Raw genomic sequence first — 19,921 nt, 5'->3', positions numbered from 1 at the left:
TTTTGCTTTCTGTAGCCTTATATTAAATTTCAGCTTGTGTAGTCCCTAAAATCTGATGCTGCACATGATCATCTTTTCATTTGGAGGCCTTATTTCCTTCCTTGCATCCCTTCCCTCAAAAATCCCAAAACCAAAGCTGCTGTGATGGAGCTAGAGAAAAAAGGCGCAATGAGGGAACACAGCCCACTGTTTGGGTGTGTTTTTCTTTGAGTGTGGGCGGTAGGGCTTACAGTTCAACCTCTGCCCCCAGAAAATGTTTTAGAGGTGAGATGGGTGAGAAGTTCACTGGCAATATTGTGTATGTAAATTCTGTTGTCTGTTACAACCCAAATTTGTACATTGCAATTAAATTTCCTGGTCTGTCAGTACTCATGCCACACTGCCCTGTATAGTCATCTTGGGGACATTATAAGAATCTAGATTGTTGGCACTCCGAGGAACTGCTACCAAGTGTCAAGTTAGAAGTCTTTGCTGGTTGTGGCATCTTTACTCTGATTCATTGCCTATCTTCAAAAGTAGTCTCTTGAGGGATACAAGGAAGCTTGAATCAATGAGGTCAATGTTTAAGATCCTTTCCAATTTGAGGGTACAGTACAGTCTCACTGATAAGTTTTGGGACAGTGAAAGAAGTCAAACTGCTGCTGTGAAATGGATTTCATTAAAATATTTTGAAGATCACAGTGTACTTGAGTGAGAAGTTTGAATCCATTTCTTTTGTTACACCTTGAGATCTCAGCATGAGCAATGGCCGTTCAGTCTGAGCCTGGCTAGACTGCTCCACGCCTGCTCTGAATCTCAGCTTCTGATGAGGGCACTGCGTAGGACTGCAGGGGTTGGGACTTCTGCCTCAGTGAAACTTCCTTTAAGTTCAAGTTTCTTAGAGAAGATGATGCGTGACACAACAGTTTTCCTCTGCATACTTTTTTACCTTCAAATTTCTTCTGGAGTGTTCATTTGAAATGCACCTTTTGATCTTGATTTAGATGGCTCTCTGTTTGCAATTTAGGTGGTGTTGAAATATTTCTCCTTTGGTAACTAGAAAATAGTTTGAGATCGCGCAAGGATACGTACTGTATGAGGAACAATTTTACATACTGCTCCAAAAGATGTGAGCCAGTGGTAAGCTGGAATAAAATGCTGCTTAGAGCAGCAAGTCACATGTATTTACAGCTGTATTATTATTAAGTAGGCTTTTGTGCAGCAAACTTCTCAGTAGCGCTGATTATTTCTGTGAGTTGGTTCTCCTACGAGGTTTGTACCTGATGCCTGAATGGATGGTTAGTCTTTGAAATATCTGGGGAAAACAGCCCTGGGCTGTTTTTATTTAAAATGGCCTCTCTTTTTTTTGCTTTGGTAGGTCTCCTAGCCTTAGTGTGTCACTGCTCAGGCCTGACTTCATCCTCTCTCTTCCACAATGAAAAGCTAGTTCTTCGTTCTTGATGACTGTAGCTCTGTGCTTATGCTAAATTTTGTGTTTTCCTTGCTCTTATCCAAAACTCTATTTCCATATATTGACTAAAGTGGGTTTTTTTAACAGCTGTTTGAAGACTCTACCTGTGGAGGGTTAGAATACGTGCTGTGGTATTTCTTCTGTGAAGGCAGATGAGGAACTGCTTTAGTTAATAAGCAAAAAGGAGAATCTCCTTGCATTATATATTTACTTTTATTGTATAGTCTTCTAGACCTGACATTGGATACTATAAAGTACAATTGTTCTTACTGAATATTTCAGATTTTCATAACAATAAAATGCCTGCCATGGACTTTCATCCAAAGAGTTGGTAAAAGCCTGGGCCTACTGGCTGGGAGATAAAGCTATTCCTTCCTGAAGTGAGCTGAGCATGTGATGTTGGCTAGTGACAATCTTGTGAGTGATGAAACATGGCAAAAGTTCTACAATGTATCAAGCTTATTCACAGTGTCTAATTATGCTCAGTAGATAATAAGAGGGCTTATCCTTTTTCTTCTCCTCATGTTAACTTTGGGACAGTCATCTCACCCCTGTTCATCGTGGAACCTCTGACACTGCTGTAGCTTTGCAGCTGTTACACTATGGTCTGTGCTGAAAGTAAAACTGTTTTTCACCGAGCAGTGAAAATAAATTGGGGGTGTTTTGGCTTTGCAACTTCATGCGACGGCTGGAATGAAGAGGAGATGCTGTGTTATTTTTATATACAGAAGTCAAAGATCCCAGTGTCATTTATCTGACAGTGAGCATCTTCCTTTTCAGCTCATGCAATAACAAGCCTTGCAAAGTAGTGAGGGGTGCTTGTGAAATGCCCAAAAGAATTCTGGATTTGAGCCAGCCTTTTCACACACTGTTGTCCACCATTCTGCAGGTGTCCCAGAGCAGATAATCTTTTAACCTGTGCAGTAGCTATGGATGCCCGTGAAGAACAGAGTGCAGCAGAAGTCTGGCAGGCTGTAGGAGGTGAAACAGTGGTTGGGAGGTGTGGGAGAGGACTGAATAGATGGGGAGTTTTCAAACAAAACAGATCTTTATCAAAAAAGCCAATTAATCAAAACTGAAATATTTCTTAAAGGTGTTGGGTTTTATGAAAGTTCATAGAAACACAAGCAAAGCTATAATGGGAGTGTTTTCATTGGAAGCCTGCCTGGCTTTCTGCCAACTTGTCTGCTGTTTTCTGTAATGAGATATTGAAAGACTTCAATTCTTTGAATATGTCTTACTCTTTGGCATCTCGCCTGCTTTGGGGGAGGAGAGCAAAAATGTGAGCATGCCTGAGGTTCTGTGGCCAGCAATAATGTGATCGAGTAGCTTCCTTCTCTGTCCCTTGAGGAGTTCTCAGTGCGTGTTAGCTGCCCTTTGAGGAAGGGCATCGGTGCTCAGTACTTCGCGAAAGGGGTCTTGGCAAGAGAACTGAGGAGCTGAGATGTGGAGCTGCCAAGATAACTTACCTGCCAGGGTTGGGGAATGAACTGCTGTCAGCAGGTGCGCATGACCCTCCACTTTGTCAGCTGGAAAATCTCTGCAAAAGGATGGTGCCTTACTGCTCTGGCTTGCACACATACGCAATTTCATGGAAATGGAGTGCAAAAAGCACTTTTATTCAGCATATGCTTTTTTTACCGGGTGTCTTGAGGGGATCTCATGCAGCAGGGACAAGTTGAGGACAGGACTATTGAAGGAGGGAAAGATTTTGAGGTTTTACCTTAAAAGTGTTAAAGAAATTGAGAAAAGTGTTTGAGAAATTGAGTAAGACTACAGAGAGCAGTTAAAAATTGGGAAGGTTTTTTAGTTTTCTATTTAGTTTCTATTTTTTTAAAAAAGCTAGCCTACATTTTCATTCATCTATGTCTCCAAAGAGAAAACCCTTCTGTCCTTAAGGACTATGTCATTAAAATGTTAGCTGGCCTAACAGTGGATTACTTGCATGTTTCCATAGTAATGACACTTCCTAGAGCTTTATATTACAGTTTGTAGGGTATCTGCTGTACGGCAGCTTTTTTGAAGCTGGGTAACTATCTCGGAAATCCTCTGATCTGTTTTCTGCTTGTCACAATGTGGAGGGAGAGTAGATTGAGAGTATCAGAAAGAAGGCTAGTAAACAAGTTCATGGAAGTGCCGAGTGACTTAAAATTGACTATCAGAGTACTTGGTAGTTGTGGTTATTTGTAACAGTAAGATAGAATTAATACTGCATTTAAACCTGCTGTACTTTCAAGTATCTGGCCTGCAGCTCTTGGAAAACGCTGGAAAAAATAAGTTATGGAGCCATTCTTAGACTAAGTGGCATCTGCCTTGAAACTGCAAATTAGAGTTTAATTAACTGGTAGGTTTATCTTGTATGCAAATACTGCAGCCAGAGAAGAAATGGGCTGCTCGACTGGATGTCATGTGGGATGTAGCACTTGGAGACATTCTTCTTTTTTCACACCTCCTGAATTACTGCCATTGAAAATCCTCACACATAGAGCTTGGTGGATCATGTAAACTTGTGAAGTTTTTGATTCAAAACTTGACTAGGAAAAGTGCATATCTCATGGAAGTCATGGTGTGCTTTGCTGAAATTAAATTCAGGAGTAATATCGTCTACTGTTTTCTACAAGAGACTTTAATTTAAAAAGAAAAATACAATGGTGCTAAACTTCAGACACTTGCCAGCTTTCTTGGTTGTCTTGGTGTTGGAGGTAGTTTGAATTTCAGGGAATCAAGTTGGTAAAATCTTGAGTAGCCATTTTAAAAAGCAATTCTACGCATTCAAGAAAGCATCAAAAACATTACGTTGGCAGAGCCCAATCAATAGGCTTTTCTCTCGAAGGACCTGCGCTGTGGCTCTGCCGAGCGGCTCAGCTGAAGCTACCTGCTGGAGCCGGCACGGCAGCCTTCGTGCCCTGACGTCAGCAACATCCGATCCCGGGCCCGGCCAGCATTGGCTGCTGCCGCCTGCGCTCCATCGCCAGCTCATTTTTATTTCCCCCCTTCTAAGTGACACCGATCTGGGATTGGGATTTAGCACAACCTAGGCTGCTTGAGGAAGCTAGGGAGAGGGGACTAGAGTTGCTAAAGAAAGAAAAAACAGTGATGCCTGCGAGTGCATGAGAGAGAGACAGTCCGCTCTCATTGCTCCGTGCCAGGCTGAATCTGGTCTTGGGAATGTGATTATGTGGGACTGGAAGGGTCCAGCTGAGCTGTTGCCTTTTGGGTTTTGGAAAGATCTGTGCTGTATAGCTGTCCTAGAGATGTGGTAAGGGAAGGATGCTTGTGTATCTGATGCTAACAGCAAGTTCTTTATTAGAACAGATAGATCCATTGTGCTGTTAATCACTTGAGATCAATGTTCTTTCTCTACCAGGAAAAAGGAGGCAAGAAACCATCAGGATCGTTCACTCCAATCACAGCTTGTTTTGAGATAAAGTAAGATTGTGCCTGGGGCTAGATCAGAACTGGACCCAGTGACATGGAAAGAAACTGCTGCTCTTGAAAGCATTTTCGTTAACTTCAAGCCAGCCTTATTTTACTTTACTATAGGATTTTAGCTCTCTAATGTTCATCAAGTAAGGAATACAAAACTGGAATTTTTTTGAAATTAAATCCAAATCTGTTGACTCTTTAAGGCTCTTTGTAGCTTAGCAGGGTGGTTAGTACTGTCTAGGTACTAGTAAAAACTATTTTTAGGATGTAACCCATTGGGTCAGTGTTACGAGAACAGCAGTAAGGTGGATGCTGCTCTGTTATAGTAGACTTGCCATGCTATTAGAAAATGTTCCTCTTGTGCCATCACAGGTTCTGGGCTGTGGCATTTAAACTACCTCTGTGCTCAGTTCTGCATTTGCACTAACTACAGCCGTATCAGGTTGAGACGGCAGCCAAGAAACACTGAAATGGATGGCCATGTTAGTCTACTGGGTAAAGCAATGGCGAGGGCCTGGTTCTGTATCCAAGACAGGGGAAAATCTATTATGACTCAGAGTTCAAAGTATTGAAAGTAAAGAATTAGATCCGTAGCTCTCTGGAAGCAGGATCCACCCTTAAAAATACTTTTGTATTTTTAAAATGTGCAAGCTATTAAAAAGCATTTTCAAAAGTCTATTGTGAAACGGACTCACTTCCATGAGTCAGGTTTTACAGGAACTGGTCCAAGCCTTATTCTTCTCCCTGGAAGAATTTCCTCCCAATTTTCTCATGCAGAATGAAGTTGTGCAGACAACCCCCTGATAGTGAGAACTGATACCTACCTATTAAGGGAGAGAAGGAAAAAAACCCACCTGTAGTAAGGACACTTGGTGTAATGTCTAGTGCTCTGTGTCCATATGGCAAACTCCTGTTCTGTACCTTTCTGCTCTTTGTTAGTTTGCTTCTCTGTGCCCAGTGCTTTGGAGTGAGCCCTAACAAAGCTGCTATATAATTCCACAGTATATAAAGGAGCAAGACTTAATCTTTCAAGGAGGACTAGAGAAGTATTCAAGTACTCTAGAGAATACTTGAAAGCCTCTTCTGGAAAGCCCCTGTTACCAGTGTAAAACAGGCTTTTATACTGTAAAATACCTTGAAGTTTCTGATATGTCCAAGCCTTAACTTGCAAGACCCAGTGAAATAATTGCTGATGCTGGTATAGTTTTCTAAGAATGCTCGACACTAGTGTGTGGGGTTTTTTTAGATGAATCTTCATGCACTTGTTGGTGACACAGAAGCTACAAAAGAATCTAGAATAGATCAGAACATCTATGGGTTTTCTGAACTCAGATTTACTGCCATGTGCAGACACTGATGCGACTCAGAACCGCTGTGTCTGTCCTGTCGCTGGCTTAGAGGGTGTAGGGTAGCGCAGCCCAGATGTGAGGTGGGAAGGAGGGAAGACCTGAAGACACTTTCTAATTCAGGAACTTTGAATGGTGGAGATGTAACAGCATAGGGCACAGTCACTATCGTTGATTCTACAGACGTAGCCTGGATATATGCTCCTGTGACCCTGCAGAAGTAGGATAGGGCTGGGAGCTTGAAGCAAAGTAGGGTTAGAACTGTGTCTTACTCTCAATGGTGCTTTGTACAAATACTTAGGTGCTATGCAAACAACTGTAGTAGTTGAGCTAGGAGTAACTGAAGCCTCCTAACCAGGAAACTACTTCACTGAATCCAAAGGTTTTCACCTTCCTTTTATAACAAGACCTGTTATTGCCTCACTAGATATGTGTGCACCTGAAAGTTCCCAGCTTACCCCATAAATAGAACCTGTATGCTATGGTTTAATGCTCAGTCCCGCAGAATGAATGCTGCTATCTGAATCAGGTGTTTGGTCAGCAACCCCAGGGTGCAAACGTCTGGGTCAAGGTTCAGATTTAGTTTAGATTGGCTCGATTAAAGATTCTACTGGTTTGTCTGAGAACAGTGAAGTTACTGTGTCGGATATTCAACATGAAATGGTATTTGGAACTGCAGTTGGAACACTGTTTTCTCTTCTTTAATGTGGGAGGTGTGGCTCGGAGGTGAGCAGCTGGATGTGCCAAGTAGCACACCTCTCAGCGTTAAACCATTCTGCACTGGAGCTAGAGATCCAAATCTTCTTTCTGCTCCCTTTATTTGTATTTCTGCTTGTACACCAGGATTGGGTGCGTCTGAAAGATGGCTGTTGTCAGTGTGTGTCAGGTCTGCTTGCTGATGCTTGTGTAATCTGATGGCTAGGGCATAGGGCTGGGAGCACAAATGTTCTGGATCGCACTTAAAAATGTGCTAGTAGCAAATCAATGCATGTAGCTGCTTTCTTACTCTGAATTCAAATGTTACCTGCCCCTGTAAAACACTCTGTCTCATGAAATGCCTGAAAAATGCTCAGTTTCAGTGGTAGTGTTCTTGATGAAGCGTTCAGCCTCTGCAAAGCAAGGGAGAGCACTCAAGACATCTTTCTCCAAAAAAAAAAAAAAAGTGTAATGCAGTTCTGCTGACAGGCAAGTCTCTACCAATACATGAGCAGACTTGTGGCTGCTGAATTACTCCTGATACAGGACTTAAATTCAAGACCATGATAAAGTCGTTTGAGCAAAAACTGATCAAATAAAGAGCTTCAGTGCGTTGTATGCCCTTACATTGTGTAACTTATTTTGAAAACAGAAGTGAAAGCCCATTTGTCTTGAATTCAGAATAGGTGAATTCTGGGCAGATGTGCATGAGGCCTACGTTCTGCTTGTCATTTTGTCATTACGAGTGCAGTTCTGCTTGTCATTTGGGGACTTGAAGCATCCCCTTTACTGTGGCGAACGCTTCGGCTATATAAAGTGGTGCAGGCACACCAATAATGACCTAATGTCCCCTTTCACCTTCCTTCATCCCCTTCCTCTACCATATCATGTCCTGTAGTATTCAGTGTGTCATAGCTTTTGTTCCTAACAGGAACCTAAATGACGAATTTAGTATGCGTCTTGCGTCTATGATGGATATACCATTGCCCAGCCACCACTTCTCTCACTAACAGTGTTTTTCCCTCTGAAGAAGAGTCCATCCGTTTGCTCTTGGCATAAGGGTTGGCATAAGGACTGGTGACACCTGAGCAACTGGAGTGTTTCCATAGTGGTTCTCAGTGCTCTCCAGGTTGTGGCTTTCAAACACAATATACCTTTGTGACTTGTTTGGAGGTTTAGGCAGCGATTGCCCTTGTAGTCATGCCTCAGCCAGTCTTCCTTTTAACAAAAGCTCTTGTTTCCTCATCCTCTTTCCCTTTCCCCTCCCTCACGAACATGTCTGGTTTGAGTACTAGGAAATCTGGAATCATAGTGCAGCTGTTGACTTAATTCTTTAAGTTACAAATTCCATTTATTTTGAGAGAGCTTGAAATCCAAGTTCAAGATGCACACTTTCTCTTGTTCTTTCATATCATATTTCATTAACAGTTCAGTGATTATTTTCTCTTGTTTACCTTTCTCTAATCTGTTCTTCGTTTTCAGCTCTTCCTCCAAAGCCCCCCAAACCAATGACTCCAGTCAATACAAATGGAATAAAGGACAATTCCAGTTTCTCTCTGCAGGAAGCAGAGTGGTACTGGGGGGACATCTCAAGGTAAGCAATATTACTAAAATACCTTAATTAGAATATATTAATAATGTTGTTAAAAATAGAATAGAATAAGCCTGTTAAAATTCAAGAGAAAAAGAACACACCTATTTCAGGCAGCATTTTACAGGAGGGGAACGCTTCAGGGCTATAGTTGGCAAAGCACCTAAATGAAAGTATTTGACTGGATTCAGGACCTGTGCTTAAGTTGTTATTGTTCTGGTGCAGATATTGCCGGTTTTCGTGACAGTTATTTTGGGTTTCTAAATTTCTCCAGATACACAAAGTCTTTAAAAAAGAGAAAATTATTTCGTTCAAAAGAAAAGTGCTTTTGAATATGCTAGCTAAAAAGGTTTTGTAAGCATAGAATGCTGGGATGCATGCTGTTCAGCAAACTTTCAGTACAAGCCTTGCTCAGAATAAAAGAAGTTGCATTCTTATTTCTGGTTTCTTTAACGTTTGGTTAAAATTGCGTCTGTATTAATTTCTATTACATGGTGGTATAAAAATAGCTCTTACAAATGCTAACCATCACCAGCTACGCTGAGCAAATGATACAGACACATACTAAATAAATTAAGTTTTACCTCTTAAGGAAACCCTTTTCTATGTGCTTGAGAAAATAGATGGCTTGGGTTAGGTTCAGAAAATTAAGTGCCAGTTTTTATATACTTGATTGCATAAAAGAACTGAAGTGTCCAGTCATCTTTCCCTCTTAAGGCACTTCTGAAGAGTCTAGAATTTGTAACTGTAAGGGGAAACATGAGCATGCTGGGAGCGTGATCAGGAATTGCTCAAACTTGTGCACATAAAACTTTGAAACACTTTGTCAGATAGAGGAAAGAAGAGTGTGTTTGCCACAGTAGTTCATTGAAGTTCTGAGAAGGGAAATAACGTTTTCATATCTTTATTGTACCACCCTTATCTTTATAAAGCAAACCCGCACAGATCTTGCTTTTGAAGGGCCTCAGCAGTGATATTTTTCTGTTAATTCTAAATCGAAGCAGAGTGGCAAAACACAATCACAAAACTCACTAGGCAGGGTTTGTTTAAAACTGCTCGATATTGGTATCAGTTTATTGACTGTGGATTTGTTCCTCAATTAACAGTGCACGTGATGGCATGAGCTAATGCAGTACAAATTACATTGGAGTGGCTTTATTAGGTTAAAATGTGATCTATACACGCATGTAGAGATGGAATTGTTTATGACTCTAATTTGACAGGCAGCAGGTACAGACTGCATTGGGCTGTCAGGGCAGGAGCCATGTTCTTCAGTCAAGAATTTGTGCTGAAAATTTTGTCATGAGCTCCAGGGTGCAATTTACAGGCATAAACCCAAGCCCTTAGATCATACCTATCCATTTAAAAAAGGAGGTGGCCACTGGAGTTAACTGGGTCCAATCTGTAAAATGTTCTGAGAGGAGTAAGTAGATATGCGTATGATACTTAATAGGAGTCAGTTTTACTAACAGAATGGCTTTCTGGCAGCTAAATCAAAACTAAGGCTATTTTGTAAGAATACTTTTGTTCCTTAGTATTGGAACAAAAAAGCTGCTGTGGATTTTTTTCTCTGTAAGATTCAAGTAGGCTTCCTACCACACTTAGCTAATGTTGAGGCTACCTGATAAACTTTAGTTTCCAAATGATTGTATTAAAAACTGCTTAGTGTTTCTAAGAACCTGTATGGGAGCTGTTACAAAGCAAGATATGGAATCTGGGTGAAATGGTCAAACCTGGCAAGACACTTAACTCTTTAGATGAAATAATTTTCTTAATGCTTACAGGTACTCACTTTCACTAAAAGATTTCTTGATTTAACTTAAAGCTCTGGACTGAGTATCCGTTTGCTTCAGTTGTAAATAAGGAAAAGTTGCACTGAAGCTGGTGAGGCTGTGGTGGTTTAAAACTGCTGTAAATAAGATCAGAGTTAAGCCAATAATGAGTCTCTCGAGACTAAAACTGTGCTAAACTCTAGACACCTTTGAGCTATGATGCTAGAGACCATTTCTTAAGAGGTCAGGACTGGCTTCTCAAAGGGCACCTGTTTCCAGTGTGGACTTCAAAACCTGAGCAGATTACAGGGAAAGGTTGTGAACTCTGAGACACAGACACTACTGTTGCTTAAACAGAGACTTCTTCCTAAGTGGCAGTTGACTGCAGCTGCTACTTTTTAGTATAACTGCACAAGTTCGGACTTGCTTTAGACGGCCTAAAAGACTGGACAGCCTGAGTGTGAAAGAAGATTGCCTTATATTTTGAAGATTATGCTCCTTATGCATGCTGGTGTTACTGGTTCCAGTATTGATGCCTGTGGCAAAGATGATCATGTTCTTAATGCTTCTAATTTTGCCTTCCTTTGCATTCTTCAGGGAAGAAGTAAATGACAAATTACGAGACATGCCAGATGGAACATTCCTGGTGCGTGATGCATCAACCAAGATGCAGGGAGACTACACTCTGACATTACGGTAAGCATTGAGGAGTTGTAAAACCCTGAGCTGCTACTTGCTATACCAGTGACAGCAGTGGCTGTGTAAAGCTGATGTGGCTTAAATTGAAAGATGTTCCCAAAGGTACTGGAGATCACAGAATGAGCAAATAAATACCCAGGTCTGATAGTTGTTTCTGTTCTGTGCATTGAATCCTGTCCCTCACTAAACACTGCTCTAAGGATCTCCGTGTAGATTAGATGGGACTTGGGGAGGAGAGACGTAGTGCTTCATAGTTTCAGAACTGCTAAGGTAAAAGGTATTTATAAACTAGGGCTTTGATTAATGGGAGCGTGTTGAATATCTCGTCAGTGTGCAGCTCTGGAGAATTGAACACGGTGTCTTTGTAAAAAGTGTATCTTGTGCTTTCTGATCTGAAGTTTAGGAAATATTGAATTGGAGCCATGTTCCTTTCTTCATTAAAATTGTCTGCAAGTGGCAGACTTCCCAGAGCTGCCCCAGCCCCGTCTACTGCAGTTAGGCAGCAGACCTCATGTGACTAGCTGCTGGTGCCTTGCCCAGCCTGTCCAGCCGCTTGCCTCTGCCAGGCTCCCAAGATTGGTTGTTCGAGGCAAACAGGCGAGGTGGATAAGCCACTGCCTCTGTAGCACACCTTTGGGAGTTTCTGTGATATGGTAGATATTTGATCTTGCCGTGAAATTCCATTGTCTTAATGGCAGGTTTGACCCCAAGGGTATAGTTTAAATTCTGCTTTGATTTCTGCCTTGAAGTTCACAGCTTGTGCACTAAAGTTTGGCATGATTTGGTAATTTTGCTGAATGCAGATGTCTTTCGGAACCAAAATGGAGAGTGCAGGAAGGACAGGATATTGTCTAAACAGTCAGTCGGTGGAAAAAAAGGAAGCAATAAGCACTGTATGCGGAAACCGCTAGAATGTATAAATCTGGATAATGTAGCGTCCTAAACTTACAACCATCTTGTAATCCTCAAAGGGTTTTGTTTAGGTTCGTGTAGCCTGTATTAGCATCCATAACTCAACAGACTTTTTAATCACTGTGTAAATGTATACAGTTGTATACTATTAGTGACCCCAAATTGCAGGAAATTGTGGGTTTGGGTTTTCATATGGCTCCCTTATTCAGCCTTCAGCATCCTCCTTTTCCCTTGCAAAACTTCTGGCAAAGCTAGGTCTTATATACCATAAGTGGGCTCCAGAATGAACACATAAGAAGAGATTTACTTTGGGTTTTGCTCCTGTTCAAATAATATCTGCCGGTAATTCTCTGTGTGTTGACTCTTAAACTACCAATATCTGCTAGTATGTAAAGAATCACTATGGAGGTGTACAGTGGCAAAGCCACTTGCCCAGGAGTTTCACTGGTGTCTTTATTAACAGCCTTAGTGTTGAAGAGGGATAGAAGGTAAATGGTAAAATTTCTAAATGCCTGTACTGCTTTACAGGAAGGGTGGCAACAATAAACTGATAAAGATCTATCATCGGGATGGAAAATATGGCTTTTCTGATCCACTGACATTTAATTCAGTTGTGGAACTGATTAACCACTACCGCAATGAGTCTCTTGCTCAGTATAACCCCAAGCTTGATGTGAAGTTGATGTATCCAGTGTCCCGGTATCAGCAGGTAAGATCCTCATCGGACCCCAATAGATGTTAGTGCAGACAAGAAAAAAATTGCAAATGTGTATATGACTTTGTTTTCTCTATGTGAAGCCTGATTATTTTTTTTTTTAAACTAAAAAAAAAAAAGAGGTGAGTTTTCACATTTGACCTCACTTTGCTTCCAAATTATCTAGCCATTTAACCTGCTTCATTTTATCAAGTTTCCAGTCTCCATCTGAGCAGTCCAATAGAGAAGTGAAACCCTGACATGCAGCAGACTTGAGCCTGAGAAGCCTTTTTTTTTTTTTCCTGTGGACTCGCAGGGCACTGTTCTAGACAGTGTTGCCCTTGAAGCGCATATGAGCACTGCAGCTGCTCACTCTGTGCATTGCCATCTAAATTTTTCAAGAATATTTTTTAAAATTTTATTCAGTCGCCCAATGCATTGTCCTGCATTAGGGAAAAAGAACTGTAGAGCTTTTTTTGGGGAAAAAAAAATACTCATATCTTTAACTTCAGATTCCAAATAATTCACTTCCTCCTTTCTCCAATAGACGATAGCAATCCTAGACGTAAACTGTAGTGTGTTTTTTTGGAAGCTCTGTATTTTGGCATAGTTCTTTGTGTCTCATAGTTCCAGTTCCTACTGTCTGTAAGCTGTGGAACTTGTTGCATGGAGGAAGGGGGATTTAGATACAGTGTCTGTGTTCTGTAGAAACCTGATTATAAAAATGATGCTAATAGCTGTAAAATGCAAATGTGCATAAGTGGACGAACGAATACTCTTAAGGAAAAGCTGCTTTGCTTGAAGACTTAATAGCTTTTTGTATGTACAGGATCAGTTGGTGAAAGAAGATAATATAGATGCAGTAGGAAAAAAGCTTCAAGAATACCATGCTCAGTATCAAGAAAAGAGTAAAGAGTACGACAAATTGTATGAAGAATATACCAGAACATCACAGGTTGGTTCTACTTTAGCGGTCTGTAGAGTCTGTTCCTTCTTGTTTAAAAAATAAAGAAATTATTTTAACCTGTTATGGCTAATAAAGGCAGTCCAAGGTCAGAAAATACAAGGCAAAAGCTTAGTAAATTGTGGAATAGAGCAAGGTGGTTTCAAAGCTGATGGAAACATTGAATGTCACTTGTTGCTAATAGTCCTAGAGATACGGACTGGGGCAAGGAAGAAAGAGGAGCTGAGCTTCCTAGTATACAGTAGAGCAGTGGAGAATGCCATCACCTACAAGCTTTGCACTGCAGACTTCTTTCTTGGCTGCTGAGTATTTCCAGCTGCTGTATGCTGCAGTGAGAATTGTAGAGGGGTTTGTCCAGGTTTTTTATGATGTCATGTTCAAATCAGATACCAGATATTATGCATTAAGGAAGTGTGAATACAGTATTTGGACTGCTTCTTGTAAAATAAAATAGTTATATATGGGGAGGAGGTTTACTGGCAGTCTTCCTGCAAACTAAGATGGAAAATATGACTAAAATATTTGAGGGGTTTGCAGCCTACAGAGAGCATCATGTGGGGAGGAGGGTAGACTTACAGGGAGTTAAGTCTTCCCTGGATTTCCCTGACTCTACTCAGACGCTTGACTAAATTTAAAACTGATTAATCACATTTTGTCTTGTGGGGGGAGAAAAGTTCATCTTCTCAGTCAATTTAGGGAACATAGTAGAGTCTTGCATTGTCATCTGTATCATGAACAAGTTATGAAGGACTCTTTCCTCACATAGGAAATTCAGATGAAGAGGACAGCAATCGAAGCATTTAATGAAACTATTAAGATATTTGAGGAACAGTGCCACTCGCAAGAAAGATACAGCAAAGAATACATTGAGCGATTTCGCAGGGAGGGGAATGACAAAGAAATTGAACGGTAGGCTCTGAAGTTATTTTTGCTTACAAGGAAGAACTGATGTCCACATTGAAACTCCTGTGAAATGTTTTTTATATAATATTACATCCTATGAAACGCTTTGTAAACTCAGTAATTACTCTGACACCTTTCCTCAAGGTGTCGGAACTGTCGGTAAAGCCCTCTTCTGTCAGGGAATTGCATTGTAGACAGAAGAGGTGGGAGATCTCTGGATTAATTCTCTCTCTTAACTTTAGTAAATCAAGATACTGTTGTGAGAATCGGGAATTATATCCCACTTCTATTTACATTTGCTTAGAATATAATTCAGAAAAATCTTTACTTGTAAACTGCAAAATGGGCATAGATCTGGTAAATCTCATAGTCCATAGTCAGTTTTAGTCACTTTCAAAGAAGATGAGTATTTAATTGCCACTTCTTGGTAGTGGATAGTGGCCATCTAACCGAAATTCGGTAAGGGCCTCATTTGAAATTACCCTTCTGTGAACATACTAGCAGAAATAGTTGTATCTGGGCCTTTGAAGAAATGTCAAGTATAATACCTAACTTGGCACAGTGTTTTATGAATCTTGGTAGGGTAACCTCCAGGAGATTTTTAGACTGAAAATAGTTAACCTGTGACAATATTGCACTGTGATTGTGATGCTTCATTTTGACTGAAGATCAATTAACAGGGGAAACATGTTATTTTCCTGAATTGTACCACACCTGCAAACGAATATTGAATGAAGAGACAAGCAGTATTACTTCTTGATAGCTCTTGATCAGTAATTGAAGTCTGCATTTGAAATCTTGCTAGTACTGGTACCTATGGTGGGATTGCATAATTGATACACCAAAAAGGAATCTGTTCTAGCTTACTCTCCTAGAGATAATTTGTTCCTGCGTCTCTGCCAGAAGGAAATATATTAAGGTAAACTGAAAGTTCAAACAATGCAAAAGGGTGGTAGGTCTTTTGGCAAGAGGTCTTTTCTGGCACTCTTACAGTAATTTTCATGCTAAGATGAGGCAGTGGAGGGGAGGAGCTGCTGTTACAGCAGTTCTTGTGATACTCTTATATAAAAGTGCTACTGTAAGGTTCAGTCCTTCTAGACTGGTTTGACCTCACCTCTCAAATATTACGCTTGTTTGCAGGATAATGATGAACTATGAAAAATTAAAATCACGCCTGGGTGAGATCCATGATAGTAAAATGCGCCTGGAACAAGATTTGAAGAAACAAGCTCTGGACAACAGGGAGACTGATAAGAAAATGAATAGTATCAAGCCTGACCTAATTCAGCTCCGCAAAATCAGAGATCAGTATCTTGTGTAAGTAAGCCTGACCTGTACCTCAGAGTAGTGTCTCTGATGAACCTGATTAATGGCTGTTTCTATCTGGATAATGGGAATTTAATTTTCTTTTCATAACCAAAGTTCTGTGAGTGCTAAGGTTTCTGGCATGGAATGTCTGAGTAAGTGGTTGGCCTTTTCCTGTCTTCATTCCTTCATTACACTGTTGTCAGACTTAAAAGAGCCTGCCACAACTAGGCGCACATTCTGCAACTCCTGTAAATACAACATTTAAGATAAATGAGTTGTAAACAAAACCTGTACCTGCTGATACAACAGAGGTTAGTACTCTCTGTGGTGGGTGCAGCAGATGTTGCTCATACCCACCCTTGATTTCACTGACACCCCTGTTACCCAAATCCTAATGTCCGTGCGCTGTGCTCAGTGCACTTGGCAGAAGACAGGGAAACGTTCTGTCTCAGAAGGTGATGTTAGGAGGTTAGAAGAAGCTAGTGGCAATACCTGTTTTGTTGTCCCAAAAGACACAGGCAGCTGTGACGATTTGTATTCTGTTTCCTTTCTGGCCTTCACAGTGCAGAGGCAGTACCTCTGCCTCAGCTGTACCCTCTTCTTTTTCCATTTAAGAGATTTCTTCATGGCTTCTATTTGCTGTTGGCCAGTAAAGGGGGCATCTCAGAAGATGATGCAAGGAAGTGCTCTTATGGAATCTATGGCTTTTGCTACTGGAGGGCAAACTAAGCTCCAGACTGTTTCTTTGTGGGACCTTTTGTCTGAGCTTCAGCTTGCTCCGTAAGTAAAACCCGTACATGTACTCTGAAGTAATGTATTAATGCTCTCTTCTTTTGGCAGATGGCTCAATCACAAAGGGGTGAGACAGAAGCGAATAAATGACTGGCTGGGGATCAAAAATGACAATATTGATGAGTAAGTGTCATTATGCATATGATTTTACTAAGAAGTGTGCCATTAATAAGTGTTTTCTCTTGTGGGGGTTGGTAATGTGAAATACTAGTTTCTCAGTAAAGGACTGTAGAAAAAGGAAGGACTGCAGAAAAAGGGAGAAATTCTCTAGGAGGGCTCTATGTCATGTGAGGCAGCAACTCTGCTGAAACATGTAGGATTAAACAGAGTTGGAACGACTAAGTTCTAAGTTGAAGTCTTTAATATCTATCCATTAGGAGCCTGACCTCCTAGTTTGGGTGTGTTCTGGTATTTCTTTGAATGATTTTGGCAAAAATAAATCACTCTGCTTATTAACTCCTTTACTGACCGCTGACTGGTTAAGCTAAGTTTATCCTCTCTTTCAGCACATACTTTGTGAATGAAGAAGATGAAAACCTGCCACATCATGATGAGAAAACTTGGTTTGTTGGGGATCTCAACCGTACCCAAGCAGAAGACTTGCTCTGTGGGAAACCTGATGGAGCGTTTTTAATTCGAGAGAGTAGCAAGAAAGGATGCTATGCTTGTTCTGTGGTGTAAGTCTATTTTCCTTTTTGTTCTAACTACTCAATTCATAAATCTCTACCACAGCTCTCTATTTTGGAGAACAAAAATGAGGCCTAGCCTAGGCCTACCCATCGGAACATGTTGCATGTTTGCAGGAGGACTAACATGGTAAAAGCTTTGTTGCAAAAATGTGCTTTGAATACATAATAACTGTAGTCCCAGCAGTCTCTTTAGTCACCGCAGTAGCTAGTACAAAATTCTGAAGTATCCCAACTTGAAGGTCTACAGTCCTAGGTAAATTAAGGCCAAATTCCTCCCATATTCTTCCCTGCCAAGGAACACATGGGAAGAAGAAAAACAGGGCTGGAAAGCTGTAACACCTTCCATTCTCATTTTCAAACATGGCCGACTCTACATGCTTTCTCTGGTATGATTAAGATAATGGCGATGCTTCAGAGGAGACATTATTTGTGAGCAGTAGTTTTTATGACATTCACACAGCCTTGCATTGATTTCTTGTGTTTCACTTTGCTTTATGCTGGTGTAATGGAGGTCAGAAATACTTTCATTCCATTATCTAAAAACCCTTCAAGCCTGTTTGGGAGTGTAGAATGGCTTTCAGTGATTTATTTCACATGAAGTTAATTGCTTCTGAAAGCAAGTCCGAGAAATTAATATGTGAAGGTATATCACCTTGAGGTAACCGAAGATTGTAGTATCTGCTATATTCAGGATCCTGTTTGTCACAGTTACAGAAGTGATGGGTTTATCAGATACTTTGCTTGGTTGGTATCATACTACAAGATAGCAAAGGGGTGGCATCACGTAACCTGTTCCTACATGTGACTTGGATTGTAATAAGGATTACTTGATCTTTCTGGCAGATAAGTTTTTCTAGCAGCTGTGGAAGTACTGTGTTGCACTAACTGCTTTGCCAAGTTAGAGACTCAGTCGCTATGACTTCAGATAATGAACCAACTTGAACCAATGCCATGCTTAACATTAAAAAATGCACACTGAAGGTTAGTGCTGCATTTCATGAAATACTCTGTAAGTCCTAAGAATTTCTGGTTTTTGGCTTCTTTGCTTGATGGATAAGTTGAGTGCAAAGTCAAAGCTAACTTCAGGTGCTTATCTTCTTGGTTAAGCTCTTGACTTTTTTTTTTTTTCTCCAAGAAACACTTGGAGAACAATGCAGGAGGGAATTGTACTGCTGGGATAGAAGAGGCCTCTTATGTGGATTATTATGCAAGAGTGTTTAATCACATGCCCTGAAGCACTGTTTCTTCACAGGCTGTATTAATCTCCTCAACTTGCATCTGCTGGGTCCTCCATTATGTAATTTAGTGACTGGCAGGGTTGCTGCATTAGTTAATTGTTAATAGACTGTCACTTTGGGTTTGTCCTTTGATGTTAAACTCTCCTGGTTTCTTTCCCTGCAGAGCTGATGGAGAAGTGAAACACTGTGTGATCTACAGCACTCCAAGAGGTTACGGGTTTGCAGAACCATATAACCTGTACAGCACACTTAAGGATTTGGTTCTTCATTACCAGCAGACATCCCTTGTCCAACACAACGATTCCCTAAATGTCAGGCTTGCCTATCCTGTCTACGCACAGATGCCCCCCTCTCTCTGCAGATAAATTTTGGGGAGGAGGAAAGTGTTGGCTATCTTGGATTCTTTTCTACAATTTTTATTAGAACTTGGAGGGCATTCTTTCTCCTTAGACTGCTTGTTTTGCACAAGAAGTGATTCTGTGAATGTGAATCAAAAAGAGGCCTAGCAGCAACAAGACGACAACTTGGGTGTAGGTGTCCTGGTGCTACTTTAAAAGCTCAGCTGTGCTTTTACACTGATACTTTTGTTTCCTTATGAGGGGAATAAACTCAACACAATGCATACAAAAATACTGGAAGCAAAACATCGTTTTCTGGAGATAATTTTTTGCCAGGCACCTTCAGTGGAACTTCTAATTGGATTTTGTTTTCTCTTGTTCATGTAGAGACAATTTGAAGCCTCTGTTTGAGGCATCAGTAATGTCTTTCAGTCTTAAACTCCCAAGAAACTAGGGGGGAAGCTCTACCACAGCAATTCTTCTCTGTTAATTTTAGCAGCTTCACTGCGATTCAGCCGAACTTCCAAAAGAGGGCTTGTCTTGAGGTAGCATGGAATTTGGTGAGAGAAGACCAAAGGAATTATGGGAAAGCTTCAGGTTTTTATTTAAATGGAAAAATGCTTGTAAAGAAAAGTTGCTTTATTTTTTTGCCAACAGTAACAAAGTTTTGGTTTCAATGGCACTACAGGTCTTCACTTAAAGGAAACATTTATAACCAAATTGAACGCACCAAAACTTTGTTCGTTGCTAGATCAAGCACTTATGGGGAAGGTTGCATTAGCATTCGCACATACTTTCTACACCAAAACTTGAAACAAATAAAAGGAAAAAGCTAAACATAGTGTGGCTTCAAAACACTAAATTTGTCTGATCTGATGTAATTGCTCACTCTCCTCTTTCTGCATCCCCCCTTTCCTCCCATTCCTCAGCCTCGAATTCTGTTTTCAGTTTTTAATGATCCTGTGCTTCAGAATGTAAACTAGAATGAAGCTTGCACTCACCTGTTGCAGTTCTCTCGCTGAACAATGACAGACTCTTGTAATGCTTGATTTTGGGATAGAAGAGGTAGGTGCAATGGAATGCTTCTGGATGGCTTATTGTAC

General features: G+C 40.7%; 1 protein-coding gene across 2 annotated transcripts in view; it reads left to right on the top strand.

The window, feature by feature from the left end:
- PIK3R3 (phosphoinositide-3-kinase regulatory subunit 3) overlaps positions 1-19,677 on the top strand; it is a 76,534-nt gene extending 56,857 nt beyond the window's left edge. For both annotated transcript variants that reach the window (XM_074599279.1, XM_074599280.1), the window contains 9 exons: positions 8,401-8,512; positions 10,879-10,977; positions 12,421-12,601; positions 13,416-13,541; positions 14,317-14,459; positions 15,594-15,770; positions 16,602-16,676; positions 17,060-17,230; positions 18,644-19,677. In XM_074599279.1, the coding sequence (XP_074455380.1) occupies positions 8,401-8,512; positions 10,879-10,977; positions 12,421-12,601; positions 13,416-13,541; positions 14,317-14,459; positions 15,594-15,770; positions 16,602-16,676; positions 17,060-17,230; positions 18,644-18,845 (1,286 nt within the window). In that variant the 3' untranslated portion in view covers positions 18,846-19,677. The remainder of the gene's footprint in view (positions 1-8,400; positions 8,513-10,878; positions 10,978-12,420; positions 12,602-13,415; positions 13,542-14,316; positions 14,460-15,593; positions 15,771-16,601; positions 16,677-17,059; positions 17,231-18,643) is intronic.
- The last annotated feature ends 244 nt before the right edge of the window (positions 19,678-19,921 follow it).

This window comes from Larus michahellis, chromosome 8 (assembly GCF_964199755.1).
Source record: "Larus michahellis chromosome 8, bLarMic1.1, whole genome shotgun sequence".
Classification (NCBI taxonomy): domain Eukaryota; kingdom Metazoa; phylum Chordata; class Aves; order Charadriiformes; family Laridae; genus Larus; species Larus michahellis.
The sequence above is the reverse complement of the archived record's forward strand: the minus strand, read 5'-3'. Positions and strand labels throughout refer to the sequence as shown.